The 17,707-nt window shown below is 49.9% G+C and overlaps 1 protein-coding gene across 1 annotated transcript in view; it reads right to left on the minus strand.

The window, feature by feature from the left end:
• Nucleotides 1–17,707, minus strand: part of LOC135057147 (uncharacterized) — a 150,302-nt gene that overhangs the window by 37,770 nt on the left and 94,825 nt on the right. Inside the window, exons 7-9 of the mRNA XM_063963045.1 lie at nucleotides 6,123–6,228; nucleotides 5,485–5,602; nucleotides 5,308–5,405 (exon numbers count right to left, since the gene is read on the minus strand). Of these exons, the coding sequence (XP_063819115.1) occupies nucleotides 5,308–5,405; nucleotides 5,485–5,602; nucleotides 6,123–6,228 (322 nt within the window). The remainder of the gene's footprint in view (nucleotides 1–5,307; nucleotides 5,406–5,484; nucleotides 5,603–6,122; nucleotides 6,229–17,707) is intronic.

Raw genomic sequence — 17,707 nt, forward strand, 5'->3', positions numbered from 1 at the left:
ACTAAAACTTTCACAAAGAGCTCAGGAGAGCCCCTAGTGTGCACCCTTCTCGTTCGGGCACAGAGATCTAACTGAGGCTTGGAGGAGGGTCATAGGGGGAGGAGCCAGTGCACACCAGGTGATCCTAAAGCTTTCTTTAGATGTGCCCAGACTCCTGCGGAGCCGCTATTCCCCATGGTCCTTACGGAGTTCCCAGCATCCACTAGGACGTCAGAGAAACATATTTTCAGGGCCCTGACTACGTCCAGCAACTTGGAGTCCTCCAAGTCCCTAGTAGCCACAGGTACCACAATAGGTTGATTCATGTGAAACGCTGAAACCACCTTAGGGAGAAATTGAGGACGAGTCCTCAATTCCGCCCTATCCGAATGAAATATCAGGTAAGGGCTTTTATAGGATAAAGCCGCCAATTCTGATACGCGCCTGGCTGAAGCCAGGGCCAACAGCATTACCACTTTCCATGTGAGATATTTTAAATCCACTGTGGCAAGTGGTTCAAACCAATGTGATTTTAGGAACCCTAAAACTACATTGAGATCCCAAGGTGCCACTGGAGGCACAAAAGGAGGCTGTATATGCAGTACCCCTTTGACAAACGTCTGAACTTCAGGCACTGAAGCCAGTTCTTTCTGGAAGAAGATCGACAGGGACGAAATTTGAACCTTAATGGATCCTAATTTTAGGCCCATAGACAATCCTGCTTGCAGGAAATGTAGGAAACGACCCAGTTGAAATTCCTCCGTAGGGGCCTTCTTGGCCTCACACCACGCAACATATTTTCGCCAAATGCGATGATAATGTTTTGCAGTTACATCCTTCCTGGCCTTGATCAGGGTAGGGATGACTTCATCTGGAATGCCTTTTTCCATCAGGATCCGGCGTTCAACCGCCATGCCGTCAAACGCAGCCGCGGTAAGTCTTGGAACAGACAAGGTCCCTGCTGGAGCAGGTCCTTCCTTAGAGGTAGAGGCCACGGGTCCTCCGTGAGCATCTCTTGCAGCTCCGGGTACCAAGTTCTTCTTGGCCAATCCGGAGCCACGAGTATCGTTCTTATTCCTCTCCTTCTTATGATTCTCAGTACTTTTGGTATGAGAGGAAGAGGAGGGAACACATATACCGACTGGAACACCCACGGAGTTACCAGAGTGTCCACCGCTATTGCCTGAGGGTCCCTTGACCTGGCGCAATATCTGTCCAGTTTCTTGTTCAGACGGGACGCCATCATGTCCACCTTTGGTTTTTCCCAACGGTTTACAATCACTTGGAAAACTTCTGGATGAAGTCCCCACTCCCCCGGGTGGAGGTCGTGTCTGCTGAGGAAGTCTGCTTCCCAGTTGTCCACTCCCGGAATGAACACTGCTGACAGTGCTATCACATGATTTTCCGCCCAGCGGAGAATCCTTGCAGCTTCTGCCATTGCCCTCCTGCTTCTTGTGCCGCCCTGTCTGTTTACGTGGGCGACAGCCGTGATGTTGTCCGACTGGATCAATACCGGTTGACCCTGAAGCAGAGGCCTTGCTTGACTTAGGGCATTGTAAATGGCCCTTAGCTCTAGGATATTTATGTGAAGAGACGTTTCCATGCTTGACCACAAGCCCTGGAAATTTCTTCCCTGTGTGACTGCTCCCCAGCCTCTCAGGCTGGCATCCGTGGTTACCAGCATCCAATCCTGAATGCCGAATCTGCGGCCCTCGAGAAGATGAGCCTTCTGTAACCACCACAGGAGAGATACCCTTGTCCTTGGAGATAGGGTTATCCGCTGATGCATCTGAAGATGCGATCCGGACCATTTGTCCAGCAGATCCCACTGAAAAGTTCTTGCATGGAATCTTCCGAATGGAATCGCTTCGTAAGAAGCCACCATTTTTCCCAGGACTCTCGTGCACTGATGCACTGACACTTGTCCTGGTTTTAGGAGGTTCCTGACTAGCTCGGATAACTCCCTGGCCTTCTCCTCCGGGAGAAACACCTTTTTCTGGACTGTGTCCAGAATCATCCCTAGGAACAGTAGACGTGTTGTTGGAATCAGCTGTGATTTTGGGATATTTAGAATCCACCCGTGCTGACGTAGCACTACCTGAGATAGTGCTACTCCGACCTCTAACTGTTCCCTGGACCTTGCCCTTATCAGGAGATCGTCCAAGTAAGGGATAATTAATACGCCTTTTCTTCGAAGAAGAATCATAATTTCGGCCATTACCTTGGTAAAGACCCGTGGTGCCGTGGACAATCCAAACGGCAGCGTCTGAAACTGATAATGACAGTTTTGTATCACAAACCTGAGGTACCCTTGGTGAGAAGGGTAGATTGGGACATGGAGATAAGCATCCTTGATGTCTAGAGATACCATATAGTCCCCTTCTTCCAGGTTCGCTATCACTGCTCTGAGTGACTCCATCTTGAATTTGAACCTTTTTATGTAAGTGTTCAAAGATTTTAGATTTAAAATTGGTCTCACCGAGCCGTCCGGCTTCGGTACCACAAACAGCGTGGAATAATACCCCTTTCCCTGTTGTAGGAGGGGTACCTTGATTATCACCTGCTGGGAATACAGCTTGTGAATAGCTTCCAATACTGCCTCCCTGTCGGAGGGAGACGTTGGTAGAGCAGACTTCAGGAACCGGCGAGGGGGAGACGTCTCGAATTCCAATTTGTACCCCTGTGATACTATCTGCAGGATCCAGGGGTCCACTTGCGAGTGAGCCCACTGCGCGCTGAAATTCTTGAGACGGCCCCCCACCGTGCCCGAGTCTGCTTGCAGAGCCCCAGCGTCATGCTGAGGACTTGGCAGAAGCGGGGGAGGGCTTCTGCTCCTGGGAAGAGGCTGCATGGTGCAGTCTTTTTCCCCTTCCTCTGCCCCGGGGCAGGAACGAGCGGCCTTTTTCCCTCTTGCCCTTATAGGGACGAAAGGACTGGGTTTGAAAAGACGGTGTCTTTTTCTGCTGAGAGGTGACCTGGGGTAAAAAGGTGGATTTTCCAGCCGTTGCTGTGGCCACCAGGTCCGATAGACCGACCCCAAATAACTCCTCCCCTTTATACGGCAATACTTCCATATGTCGTTTGGAATCCGCATCACCTGACCACTGTCGCGTCCATAACGTTCTTCTGGCAGAAATGGACATCGCACTTACTCTAGATGCCAGGGTGCAAATATCCCTCTGTGCATCTCGCATATATAGTAATGCATCCTTCAAATGCTCTATAGTTAATAATATACTGTCCCTATCCAGGGTATCAATATTTTCCGTCAGGGAATCCGACCAAGCCACTCCAGCGCTGCACATCCAGGCTGAGGCGATCGCTGGTCGCAGTATAACACCGGTATGTGTGTATATACCTTTTAAGATATTTTCCAGCCTTCTATCAGCTGGTTCCTTGAGAGCGGCCGTATCAGGAGACTGTAACGCCACTTGTTTTGATAAGCGTGTGAGCGACTTATCTACCCTAGGGGGTGTTTCCCAACGTGCCCTAACCTCTGGCGGGAAAGGGTATAGTGCCAATAATTTATTAGAAATCAGCAGTTTTTTATCGGGGGAAACCCACGCTTTATCACACACCTCATTTAATTCATCTGACTCAGGAAAAACCACTGGTAGTTTTTTCACACCCCACATAATACCCTTTTTTGTGGTACTTGTAGTGTCAGAAATGTTCAATGCCTCCTTCATTGCCGTGATCATGTAACGTGTGGCCCTACTGGACATTACGTTTGTCTCGTCACCGTCGACACTGGATTCAGTATCCGTGTCAGGGTCTGTGTCGACCATCTGAGGTAACGGGCGTTTTAGCGCCCCTGACGGTGTCTGAGACGCCTGAACAGGCACCAATTGATTTGTCGGCTGTCTCATGTCGTCAACAGTTTTTTGCAAAGTGCTGACATTGTCACGTAATTCTTTAATTACTACCATCCAGTCAGGTGTCGACTCCCTAGGGGGTGACATCACTAACACAGGCAATTGCTCTGCTTCCACATCATTTTCCTCCTCATACATGTCGACACAATCGTACCGACACCCAGCACACACACAGGGAATGCTCTGATGGAGGACAGGACCCCACTAGCCCTTTGGGGAGACAGAGGGAGAGTTTGCCAGCACACACCAGAGCGCTATATATATATACAGGGATAACCTTATATAAGTGTTACTCCCTGTTATAGCTGCTGTATTTATATATTAGCTGCCAATAGTGCCCCCCTCTCTGTTTTACCCTGTTTCTGTAGTGCAGGACTGCAGGGGAGAGTCAGGGAGCCGTCCTTCCAGCGGAGCTGTGAAAGAAAATGGCGCTTGTGTGCTGAGGAGAAAGGCTCCGCCCCCTTCACGGCGGCCTTTTCTCCCGCTTTTTTCAGGAAACTGGCAGGGGATAAATGCATCCATATAGCCCAGGAGCTATATGTGATGCATTTTTTTTAGCCATATAAGGTTTTTATATCGTTTTTATTGCGTCTCAGGGCGCTCCCCCCCAGCGCCCTGCACCCTCAGTGACCGGAGTGTGAAGTGTGCTGAGAGCAATGGCGCACAGCTGCAGTGCTGTGCGCTACCTTATTTGAAGACAGGAACGTCTTCTGCCGCCGCTTTCTCCGGACCTCTTCGCTCTTCTGGCTCTGTAAGGGGGCCGGCGGCGCGGCTCCGGGACCCATCCAGGCTGAACCTGTGATCGTCCCTCTGGAGCTAATGTCCAGTAGCCAAGAAGCCCAATCCACTCTGCAGTCAGGTGAGTTCGCTTCTTCTCCCCTTAGTCCCACGATGCAGTGAGCCTGTTGCCAGCAGGACTCACTGAAAATAAAAAAACTATTTAAACTTTTACTTCTAAGCAGCTCAGGAGAGCCACCTAGCTTGCACCCTTCTCGTTCGGGCACAAAAATCTAACTGAGGCTTGGAGGAGGGTCATAGGGGGAGGAGCCAGTGCACACCAGCTAGTCTAAAGCTTTTACTTTTTGTGCCCAGTCTCCTGCGGAGCCGCTATTCCCCATGGTCCTTACGGAGTTCCCAGCATCCACTAGGACATCAGAGAAATGTACAATAAAACGGTCATCACCATCTGCTGCCTTATACAGGGATAGTGGTTATCATGTTGGTATCAGGGACCTACTGTGAAGTCTGGTGCTAGAGACCCCTAGGACACTGCTTTCCCTGTATACCTATATCACAGGTATATCCTGCACCAACCCCATCATTACATAACATTTCTCATGTACCCCTGAACACCAAAGTGAGTAACCCTGGGGACACTAGTACCGCAGGTAGAGAGCAACCGATGTAGTGACAGTTACTTTGGTATATTGGGGAGTCCCTAAATCACACCTACCTGATACTCCTGTGGGATCCTGTGATTTTCCTCTGTACAGTCCTGGGAATACAGAGGACGGGGATATCTCTCTGGGGTATCTCTGTTACTGGGCCCATCTGTAGGAGACACACAGTGACTGAGTACAGTGTATATATGTGATTATCAGAGGATGTGTGTATATCGGGGCCCCCATACCTGCTCTCCCCTGTACAATACATGACAGTCTCCTCTTACTCAGTGATGTGAGGGGCCGGTGATTCTCCATTATCACGTCCTTGTACAGACCCCTGTGTTCCTCTATATACTCCCCCTCCTGCATGGAGAGATAGACAGTGACATCCTGACACCTTATAGAAACCTGACACACACAGTGATACAGTCAACACCCAGACACATCCCCTGGTGTTACTGTTTAATGTCCCATTCCCAGCAGTCACCTCTCGAGTCATCACCCGGACACATCCCCTGGTGTTATTGTATAATGTTCCATTCCCAGCAGTCACCTCTCCAGTCATCACCCGGACACGTCCCCTGGTGTTACTGTATAATGTCCCATTCCCAGCAGTCTCCTCTCCAGTCATCACCCAGACACATCCCCTGGTGTTACTGTATAATGTCCCATTCCCAGCAGTCACCTCTCCAATCATCACCCAGACACGTCCCCTGGTGTTACTGTATAATGTCCCATTCCCAGCAGTCACCTCTCCAATCATCACCCAGACACGTCCCCTGGTGTTACTGTATAATGTCCCATTCCCAGCAGTCACCTCTCCAGTCATCACCCAGACACGTCCCCTGGTGATACTGTATAATGTCCCATTCCCAGCAGTCACCTCTCCAGTCAGCAGGTGAATGATCTTGTTGGTGAGTTCCAGGATCTTCTGGTCATTGTGCCTCTCATGTATCAGTGAGTGAGGTGGAGGCACAGGTGACGTGTGCCTCACTCAGCGGATGTCTTCTTCACTACTGTGTAATAAAAAATAAGATTTTACTTACCGATAAATCTATTTCTCGTAGTCCGTAGTGGATGCTGGGGACTCCGTCAGGACCATGGGGAATAGCGGCTCCGCAGGAGACAGGGCACAAAAAGTAAGCTTTTAGGATCACATGGTGTGTACTGGCTCCTCCCCCCATGACCCTCCTCCAAGCCTCAGTTAGGTACTGTGCCCGGACGAGCGTACACAATAAGGAAGGATCTTGAATCCCGGGTAAGACTCATACCAGCCACACCAATCACACCGTACAACCTGTTATTTGAACCCAGTTAACAGTATGATAACAACGAAGGAGCCTCTGAAAAGATGGCCCACAACAATAACAACCCGATTTTTGTAACAATAATTATGTACAAGTAATGCAGACAATCCGCACTTGGGATGGGCGCCCAGCATCCACTACGGACTACGAGAAATAGATTTATCGGTAAGTAAAATCTTATTTTCTCTAACGTCCTAGTGGATGCTGGGGACTCCGTCAGGACCATGGGGATTATACCAAAGCTCCCAAACGGGCGGGAGAGTGCGGATGACTCTGCAGCACCGAATGAGAGAAACTCCAGGTCCTCCTCAGCCAGGGTATCAAATTTGTAGAATTTTACAAACGTGTTCCCCCCTGACCACGTAGCTGCTCGGCAAAGTTGTAAAGCCGAGACCCCTCGGGCAGCCGCCCAAGATGAGCCCACCTTCCTTGTGGAATGGGCATTTACAGATTTTGGCTGTGGCAGGCCTGCCACAGAATGTGCAAGCTGAATTGTACTACAAATCCAACGAGCAATAGTCTGCTTAGAAGCAGGAGCACCCAGCTTTTTGGGTGCATACAATATAAACAGCAAGTCAGACTTTCTGACTCCAGCCGTCCTGGAATTATATATATATATATATATATATATATATATATATATATATATATATATATATATATATATATATATATATATTTTCAGGGCCCTGACAACGTCTAGCAACTTGGAGTCCTCCAAGTCCCTAGTAACCGCAGGCACCACAATAAGTTGTTTCAGGTGAAACGCTTACACCACCTTAGGAAGAAACTGGGGACAAGTCCGCAGTTCTGCCCTGTCCGAATGGAAAATCAAATATGGGCTTTTGTAAGACAAAGCCGCCAATTCTGACAATCGCCTGGCCGAGGCCAGGGCCAACAGCATGGTCACTTTCCATGTGAGATATTTCAAATCCACAGATTTGAGCGGTTCAAACCAATATGATTTGAGGAATCCCAACACTACGTTGAGATCCCACGGTGCCACTGGAGGCACAAAAGGGGCTGTATATGCAATACTCCCTTGACAAACGTCTGGACTTCAGGAACCGAAGCCAATTCTTTCTGGAAGAAAATCTACAGGGCCGAAACTTGAACCTTAATGGACCCCAATTTGAGGCTCATAGACACTCCTGTTTGCAGGAAGTGCAGAAATCGACCTAGTTGAAATTTCTTCGTGGGGCCTTCCTGGCCTCACCCACGCAACATATTTTCACCACATGTGGTGATAACGTTGTGCGGTCACCTCCTTCCTGGCTTTGACCAGGGTAGGTATGACCTCTTCCGAAATGCCTTTTCCCTTAGGATCCGGCGTTCAACTGCCATGCCGTCAAACGCAGCCGCGGTAAGTCTTGGAACAGACATGGTACTTGCTGAAGCAAGTCCCTTCTTAGCTCCCGAGGCCATTAGTCCTCTGTGAGCATCTCTTGAAGTTCCGGGTACCAAGTCCCTCTTGGCCAATCCGGAGCCACGAGTATAGTTCTTACTCCGCTACGTCTTATAATTCTCAATACCTTGGTTATGAGAAGCAGAGGAGGGAACACATACACCGACTGTTACACCCACGGTGTTACCAGGACGTCCACAGATATCGCCTGAAGGTCTCGTGACCTGGCGCAATACCTGTCCCGTTTTTTGTTCGGGCGGGACGCCATCATGTCCACCTTTGGTCTTTCCCAACGGTTCACAATCATGCGGAAAACTTCCCGATGAAGTTCCCACTCTCCCGGGTGGAGGTCGTGCCTGCTGAGGAAGTCTGCTTCCCAGTCGTCCACTCCCGGAATGAACACTGCTGACAGTGCTATCACATGATTTTCCGCCTAGCGAAAAATCCTTGCAGTTTTGCCACTGCCCTCCTGCTTCTTGTGCCGCCCTTTCTGTTTACGTGGGCGACTGCCGTGATGTTATCCCACTGGATCAATACCGGCTGACCTTGAAGCAGAGGTCTTGCTAAGCTTAGAGCATTATAAATTTGCTCTTAGCTCCAGTATATTTATGTGGAGAGAATTCTCCAGACTTGATCACACTCCCTGGAAATTTTTTCCCTGTGTGACTGCTCCCCAGCCTCTCGGGCTGGCCTCCGTGGTCACCAGCATCCAATCCTGAATGCCGAATCTGCGGCCCTCTAGAAGATGAGCACTCTGTAATCACCACAGGAGAGACACCCTTGTCCTTGGATATAGGGTTATCCGCTGATGCATCTGAAGATGCGATCCGGACCATTTGTCCAGCAGATCCCACTGAAGAGTTCTTGCGTGAAATCTGCCGAATGGAATCGCTTCGTAATAAGCCACCATTTTTACCAGGACTCTTGTGCAATGATGCACTGACACTTTTCCTGGTTTTAGGAGGATCCCGATTAGCTCGGATAACTCCCTGGCTTTCTCCTCTGGGAGAAACACCTTTTTCTGGACTGTGTCCAGAATCATCCCTAGGACCAGCAGACGTGTCGTCGGAACAACTGCGGTTTTGGAATATTTAGAATCCACCCGTGCTGTCGTAGAACTACTTGAGATAGTGCTACTCCGACCTCCAACTGTTCTCTGGACCTTGTTCTTATCAGGAGGTCGTCCATTTTCTTTGAAGACGAATCCTCATTTCGGTCATTACCTTGGTAAGGACCCGGGGTGCCTTGGACAATCCAACGGCATCGTCAGAAACTGATAGTGACAGTTCTGTACCACGAACCTGAGGTACCCTTGGTGAGAAAGGCAAATTTTGGGACATGGAGGTAAGCATCCCTGATGTCCCGGGACACCATATAGTCCCCTTCTTCCCGGTTCGCTATCACTGCTCTGAGTGACTGCATCTGGATTTGAACCTTTGTAAGTGTTCAAATATTTCAGATTTAGAATAGGTCTCACCTAGCCTTCTGGCTTCAGTACCACCATATAGTGTGGAATAATACCCCTTTCCTTGTTGTAGGAGGGGTAATTTTATTATCACCTGCTGGGAATACAGCTTGTGAATTGTTTTCAATACCGCCTCCCTGTCGGAGGGAGACATTGGTACAGCAGACTACAGGAACCTGCGAGGGGGAAACGTCTCGACATTCCAATCTGTACCCCTTGGATACTACTTGTAGGATCCAGGGGTCCTGTACGGTCCCAGCGTCATGCTGCGAACTTGGTAGAAGCGGTGGAGGGCTTCTGTTCCTGGGAATGGGCTGCCTGCTGCAGTCTTCTTCCCTTTCCTCTATCCCTGGGCAGATATGACTCTTATAGGGACGAAAGGACTGAGGCTGAAAAGACGGTGTCTTTTTCTGCAGATATGTGACTTAGGGTAAAAAACGGTGGATTTTCCAGCAGTTGCCGTGGCCACCAGGTCCCATGGACCGACCCCAAATAATTCCTCCCCTTTATACGGCAATACATCTTTGTGCCGTTTGGAATCTGCATCACCTGACCACTGTCGTGTCCATAAACATCTTCTTGCAGATATGGACATCGCATTTACTCTTGATGCCAGAGTGCAAATATCCCTCTGCGCATCTCGCATATATAGAAATGCATCCTTTAAATGCTCTATAGTCAATAAAATACTGTCCCTGTCAAGGGTATCAATATTTTTAGTCAGGGAATCCGACCAAGCCACCTCAGCTCTGCACATCCAGGCTGAGGCGATCGCTGGTCGCAGTATAACACCAGCATGTGTGTGTATACTTTTTAGGATATTTTCCAGCCTCTTATCAGCTGGCTCCTTAAGTACGGCCCTATCTGTAGATGGTACCGCCACTTGTTCTGATAAGCATGTGAGCGCCTTACCCACCCTAAGGGGTGTTTCCCAACGCGCCCTAACTTCTGGCGGGAAAGGGTATACCGCCAATAATTTTCTATCGGGGGAAACCCACGCATCATCACACACTTCATTTAATTTATCTGATTCAGGAAAAACTACAGGTAGTTTTTTCACATCCCACATAATACCCTTTTTTGTGGTACTTGTAGTATCAGAAATATGTAACACCTCCTTCATTGCCCTTAACGTGTGGCCCTAAAGGAAAATACGTTTGTTTCTTCACCGTCGACACTGAAATCAGTGTCCGTGTCTGGGTCTGTGTCGACCGACTGAGGTAAATGGGCGTTTTACAGCCCCTGACGGTGTTTGAGACGCCTGGACAGGTACTAATTTGTTCGCCGGCCGTCTCATGTCGTCAACCGGCTTGCAGCGTGTTGACATTATCACGTAATTCCATAAATAAGCCATCCATTCCGGTGTCGACTCCCTAGAGAGTGACATCACCATTACAGGCAATTTGCTCCGCCTCCTCACCAACATTTTCCTCATACATGTCGACACACACGTACCGACATACAGCACACACATAGGGAATGCTCTGATAGAGGACAGGACCCACTAGCCCTTTGGGGAGACAGAGGGAGAGTTTGCCAGCACACACCAAAACGCTATAATTATACAGGGACAACCTTTATATAAGTGTTCCTCCCTTATAGCATTTTAATATATATTCATATCGCCAAATCAGTGCCCCCCCTCTCTGTTTTAACCCTGTTTCTGTAGTGCAGTGCAGGGGAGAGCATGGGAGCCTTCCCACCAGCATTTCTGTGAGGGAAAATGGCGCTGTGTGCTGAGGAGAATAGGCCCTGCCCCCTTTTCGGCGGGCTTCTTCTCCGGAGTCTGTGATATCTGGCAGGGGTTAAATACATCCATATAGCCTCAAGGGCTATATGTGATGTATTTTTCGCCATACAGGTATTATACATTGCTGCCCAGGGCGCCCCCCCCCCGCGCCCTGCACCCTCCGTGACCGCTGTGTGAAGTGTGCTGACAACAATGGCGCACAGCTGCAGTGCTGTGCGCTACCTGATGAAGACTGAAAGTCTTCTGCCGCCTGGTTCCGGACCTCTTCAATCTTCAGCATCTGCAAGGGGGGTCGGCGGCGCGGCTCCGGGACGAACCCCAGGGCGAGACCTGTGTTCCGACTCCCTCTGGAGCTAATGGTGTCCAGTAGCCTAAGAAGCCAATCCATCCTGCACGCAGGTGAGTTCACTTCTCTCCCCTAAGTCCCTCGATGCAGTGAGCCTGTTGCCAGCAGGACTCACTGAAAATAAGAACCTAAAAACTTTTTCTAAGCAACTCTTTAAGAGAGCCACCTAGATTGCACCCTGCTCGGACGGGCACAAAAACCTAACTGAGGCTTGGAGGAGGGTCATGGGGGGAGGAGCCAGTACACACCATGTGATCCTAAAAGCTTACTTTTTGTGCCCTGTCTCCTGCGGAGCCGCTATTCCCCATGGTCCTGACGGAGTCCCCAGCATCCACTAGGACGTTAGAGAAAGTAATGTGAGAGACATCAGAAAAAGTAAAACATGATAACAGGGAGCAAAGGGAGTGTTGGTGGGGATGAGGGTGGGGAGCACAGGGTACCAGATATGGGTAGAGGGTAACAGGAGGCTCAGGGGTGGGAGGGGAGAGTACACAGGTGACATGGAGAGAACAACAGGGAGCACAGGGGTGGGAGGGGAGAGTATAAGAAGTGACACAAAGGGTGGAGAGTGGATAACAGTGGGCACATAGGGTGAGGGCACACATGAGAGCAAGTGTTACAGAGATACAGGGAGCGGATAACAGGGGGCAGAGGGGTGGGAGGGGAAAGCACACATGGGGGTAGGAGATATAGAGACATGGGGAGATGATAAATGGGTGGAAGGGGAGAGTACACAGGGGGGCAGGCAGTGTACAAACATGGGTAGAGGATAAGAGGGGGCACATGGGGTGAGGGAGGGGTGGGGCTAACAGGGACCACAGGGGTGGAAGGGGCAGAGATAATGGAGCAGAGAAGTGGAAGGGGAAGAGTTAACTGGGGGTAGGGGAGGGGATAACAGGTTGCACAGCGGTGGTGAAAGGTAGAGAACACTGGGGAGCAGGTAGTAGAGATAAGAGCACAGAATAAGAGGGGGCACAGGGGTGGGAAGGGATAATGGGGCTCTGAGCTGGGTGGAGAGGAGTTAAATGGGGGCACATGGGTGGGGGGGTGAAAGTGATAGATAGCAGGGGGCACACAGGGCAGCAGCAGGCGGTACAGGGAGCAGCACCTGGCGGTGTCACACACTGCGATCAGTACGATGTCTCCCAGTCACCAGTCACCCGGAAGTAGAGGGTGGAGACCAGAGGGGAGGAGCGCGGGAACCTCACATCCGGTGCAGTATGGTGGAACGCAGAGTACGGAAGCCGAGTGTAACGCAGAAACAGGAAGTCGGTTGGAACGCACAACCCGGAAGTAAAATGGACCGCACAGGCCGAAAGTCGGGTGGAACGCAAAGATCGGAAGTCGGGTGAGTAACGTGCTGCGGGTGAGAGGAGGAGGACGGGCCTGGAAGCCTCCTAAGATAAGTCCGCAAGGGGATAAGTACAGAGATACAGTGAGACACTTGCAGCTGGGATAGAGCAGGGACATGGCTGATGCTGGCTCATGTTACCATTATCCGGCACCATGGTGCTATGAAGTAGGAATTTGGGTCTGTGACTCCTATCACATGACCCAGGATTGACCACCTCCTGGCTTCCCACCCCATGTCATCATATCACCCATTCAGCCTCATTATACCTTACCTGGTTCCCCTATAATGCCTCATCTCAGCCTAATAAAGGTCTCCTGCTATCCTGTAACCCCCTATTATATCCTCTGTATGCCCCTCTCACACCCACATATAGGTCACCCCATAGTGGCTATCTCACACCCGCATATAGGTCACCCCATAGTGCCCATCTCACACCCGCATATAGGTCACCCCATAGCATACTTGCCTACCTGACCCTCTCCATGAGGGAGAAAATGCTCTGTTCCTGGACTTTCCTGGTAATGTATGATTGCCATAACCTGTGGTGAGCTAGGTAATTGATACGAAAGGTGTTTCACCACAGGTGATGTCAATCATACATTACCAGGAAAGTCCAGGAACAGAGCATTTTCTCCCTCATGGAGTGGGTCAGGTAGGCAAATATGCCCCATAGTGCCCATCTCACAGCCACATATAGCTCACCCCATAGTGCCCATCTAACACCTGCACATTCATTATAATGTTCATTCTAGCACCCTGCACTTAGTTGTAGTCTATGTTCTATCACTGGTTTCCATCTCTTCCTTGCAAAATTGAATGCACAATATACTGTTCACAAAAATAAAGGGAACACTAAAATAACACATCCTAGATTTGAATGAATGAAATATTCTTAGTAAATACTTTGTTCTTTACATAGTTGAATGTGCTGACAACAAAATCACACAAAAATTATCAATGGAAATCAAATTTATTAACCCATGGAGGTCTGGATTTGGAGTCACATTAAAAATTAAAGTGGAAAAACACACTACAGGCTGATCCAACTTTGATGTAATGTCCTTAAAACAAGTCAAAATGAAGCTCAGTATTGTGTGGCCTCCACGTGCCTGTATGACCTCCCTACAATGCCTGGGCATGCTCCTGATGAGGTGGCGGATGGTCTCCTGAGGGATCTCCTCCCAGACCTGGACTAAAGCATCCGCCAACTCCTGGACAGTCTGTGGTGCAAAGTGGTGTTGGTGGATGGAGCGAGACATGATGTCCCAGATGTGCTCAATTGGATTCAGATCTGAGGAACGGGCGGGCCAGTCCATTGCATCAATGCCTTCGTCTTGCAGGAACTGCTGACACACTCCTGCCACATGAGGTCTAGCATTGTCTTGCATTAGAAGGAACCCAGGGCCAACCGCACCAGCATATGGTCTCACAAGGGGTCTGAGGATCTCATCTCGTTACCTAATGGCAGTCAGGCTACCTCTGGCGAGCACATGGAGGGCTGTGCGGCCCCCCAAAGAAATGCCACCACACACCATTACTGACCCACTGCCAAACCGGTCATGCTGGAGGATGTTGCAGGCAGCAGAACGTTCTCCTTGGCGTCTCCAGACTCTGTCACATGTGCTCAGTAAGAACCTGCTTTCATCTGTGAAGAGCACAGGGCGCCAGTGGCGAATTTGCTAATCTTGGTGTTCTCTGGCAAATGCCAAACGTCCTGCACGGTGTTGGGCTGTAAGCACAACCCCCACCTGTGGACGTCGGGCCCTCATACCACCCTCATGGAGTCTGCTTCTGATTGTTTGAGTAGACACATGCACATTTGTGGCTTGCTGGAGGTCATTTTGCAGGGCTCTGGCAGTGCTCCTCCTGTTCCACCTTGCACAAAGGCGGAGGTAGCGGTCCTGCTGCTGGGTTGTTGCCCACCTACGGCCTCCTCCACGTCTCCTGATGTACTGGCCTGTCTCCTGGTAGCGCCTCCATGCTCTGGACACTACGCTGACAGACACAGCAAACCTTGCCACAGCTCGCATTGATGTGCCATCCTGGATGAGCTGCACTACCTGAGCCACTTGACTCCGTCTCATGCTACCACTAGAGTGAAAGCACAGCCAGCTTTCAAAAGTGACCAAAACAGCCAGAAAGCATAGGAGCTGAGAAGTGGTCTGTGGTCACCACCTGCAGAACAACTCCTTTATTGGGGGTGTCTTGCTAATTGCCTATAATTTCCACCTGTTGTCTATTCCATTCGCACAACAGCATGTGAAATTGATTGTCAATCAGTGTTGCTTCCTAAGTGGACAATTTGATTTCACAGAAGTGTGATTGACTTGGAGTTACATTGTGTTGTTTAAGTGTTCCCTTTATTTTTTTGAGCAGTGTATAATGAAGAAATAAAGACAGCACACATTAAATAATTTTAACATTTCTCTTTCATCCACTAGGGGACACTGGAACAGTCTTATACAGTAGGGGTGTGAAGCTTGCAACCGGAGGTGTGGCACAATCTAAAAATTAGCATTGTCTGCACAGCCGGCTCCTCCCCTTCACGCCCCTCATCCTTCAGTTTGAAAAATTGTGCTGGAGGTACAGCACATGGGAGCACTGAGCTCCTGACTAAAAATCTAAAAGTATATGTAAAATGGCTGCGTCAACCTAACGAAAAGGGGGACAAGGCTGCATATCATTGAAGGGAACTGCATCTCTCTGCAAGGAGATCCTATAATCCAACACAGTGAGTACTGGTTCTTATAATAGGGGCCCATGTTAGGTTTTTTATTTTTATTATTTTTTCCCCCTGTCAGCTTAAAGTTTCTTCTATTTAAACATGAGGTTACCACTACAGCGCAATGGCCAGCGGTCACAAGGTGTAGCGCGGGGCTGAAAGAGCGCGCCGGGGGAATAGAAGTCAGTCTCCCACACTATGCAGGCCGTTGGCGGTCCCGGAGCGCGCAGGAGACACAGAGGGTGATCATTCAGCCACGTGAGGGGAGACGTGCAAGCGCCGCTACGGGACTTAGTCAGAGCGGTCCCGGAGCGCGTGCCGGGGGGGGGGGGGGGGCAGAGATGCTGCATTCCTCGCAGCTGAGGAGATCCTTCAGCCTCGTATGGGGAAGATAGCCCGCACCAGTACAAAACAAGCGCGCCTCCCATACTTAGAAATCTATATTATAAGGCTGTAGTGCATGTAAGCGCTGGCTAGTAGGGTACAATAGGTACAGTTTACCTGTGTGTAAAAGGAAGGTTTTTGAAGTACCCAATATTTTGCAGTGCCGGCCATTTTTAATATTCCTGAGGGCGCCTTTCTAAGGGCAGGGATCAGCCCTCCCCCTCATATAGATACCAAGAGGGATGGTTATTGTAGCAAACAGCTCCCTCTGCTGGTGAAAACATATATTTAGAAAAATACTGTAAGGATCTCCTGAACAAAATAATCCTACTTTCTCTATCGTCCTAGTGGATGCTGGGGACTCCGTAAGGACCATGGGGAATAGACGGGCTCCGCAGGAGACAGGGCACTCTAAGAAAGAATTAGGACTACTGGTGTGCACTGGCTCCTCCCTCTATGTCCCTCCTCCAGACCTCAGTTAGAATCTGTGCCCGGACGAGATGGGTGCACCTTAGTGAGCTCTCCTGAGCTTGCTAGAAAGAAAGTATTTTGTTAGGTTTTTTATTTTCAGAGAGCTTCTGCTGGCAACAGACTCTCTGCTACGTGGGACTGAGGGGAGAGAAGCAGCCCTACTAACTGCGGATAGGTCTTGCTTCTTAGGCTACTGGACACCATTAGCTCCAGAGGGATCGAACACAGGAACGCACCCTTGGTCGTCCGATCCCAGAGCCGCGCCGCCGTCCCCCTCGCAGAGCCAGAAGCCGGCGTGAGAAGCAAGAAGACTTCAAAAGCGGCGGCAGAAGACTCCAGTCTTCATATGAGGTAGCGCACAGCACTGCAGCTGTGCGCCATTGCTCCCACATTAAACCCACACACTCCGGTCACTGTAGGGTGCAGGGCGCAGGGGGAGGCGCCCTGGGCAGCAATTAGGTACCTCTTGGCAAAGTGGGCATATATACAGTTAGGCACTGTATATATGCATGAGCCCCCGCCATTATTTTACACAAAATCGCGGGACAGAAGCCCGCCGCTGAGGGGGCGGGGCTTCTTCCTCAGCACTCACCAACGCCATTTTCTCTCCACAGCTCCGCTGAGAGGAAGCTCCCCAGGCTCTCCCCTGCAGATTCACTGTAGAAAGAGGGTAAAAAGAGAGGGGGGCACATAAATTTAGCGCAAACACTAAGTTACTGTGTAATTCCTGGGTCATATAGCGCTGGGGTGTGTGCTGGCATACTCTCTCTCTGTCTCTCCAAAGGGCCTTGTGGGGGAACTGTCTTCAAAAAGAGCATCCCCTGTGTGTGTGGTGTGTCGGTACGCGTGTGACGACATGTTTGACGAGGAAGGCTATGTGGAAGCAGAGCGGGAGCAAATGAATGAGGTGTCTCCGCCGACGGCGCCGACACCTGATTGGATTTATATGTGGAAGGTTTTAAATGATAATGTTAATTCCTTGCATAAAAGTTTGGATAAAGCTGAAGCCTTGGGACAGCCAGGGTCTCAACCCATGCCTGATCCTACAGCGCAGAGGCCGTCAGGGTCTCAGAAGCGCCCACTATCCCAAATTGTTGACACAGATATCGACACGGATTCTGACTCCAGTGTCGATGGCGATGATGCAAAGTTGCAGCCTAAAATGGCTAAAGCCATCCGTTACATGATTATAGCAATGAAGGATGTATTGCACATCTCAGAGGAGAACCCGGTCCCTGACAAGAGGGTTTATATGTTTGGGGAA

The sequence above is a fragment of the Pseudophryne corroboree genome, chromosome 3 (assembly GCF_028390025.1).
Source record: "Pseudophryne corroboree isolate aPseCor3 chromosome 3, aPseCor3.hap2, whole genome shotgun sequence".
NCBI classification, from domain to species: domain Eukaryota; kingdom Metazoa; phylum Chordata; class Amphibia; order Anura; family Myobatrachidae; genus Pseudophryne; species Pseudophryne corroboree.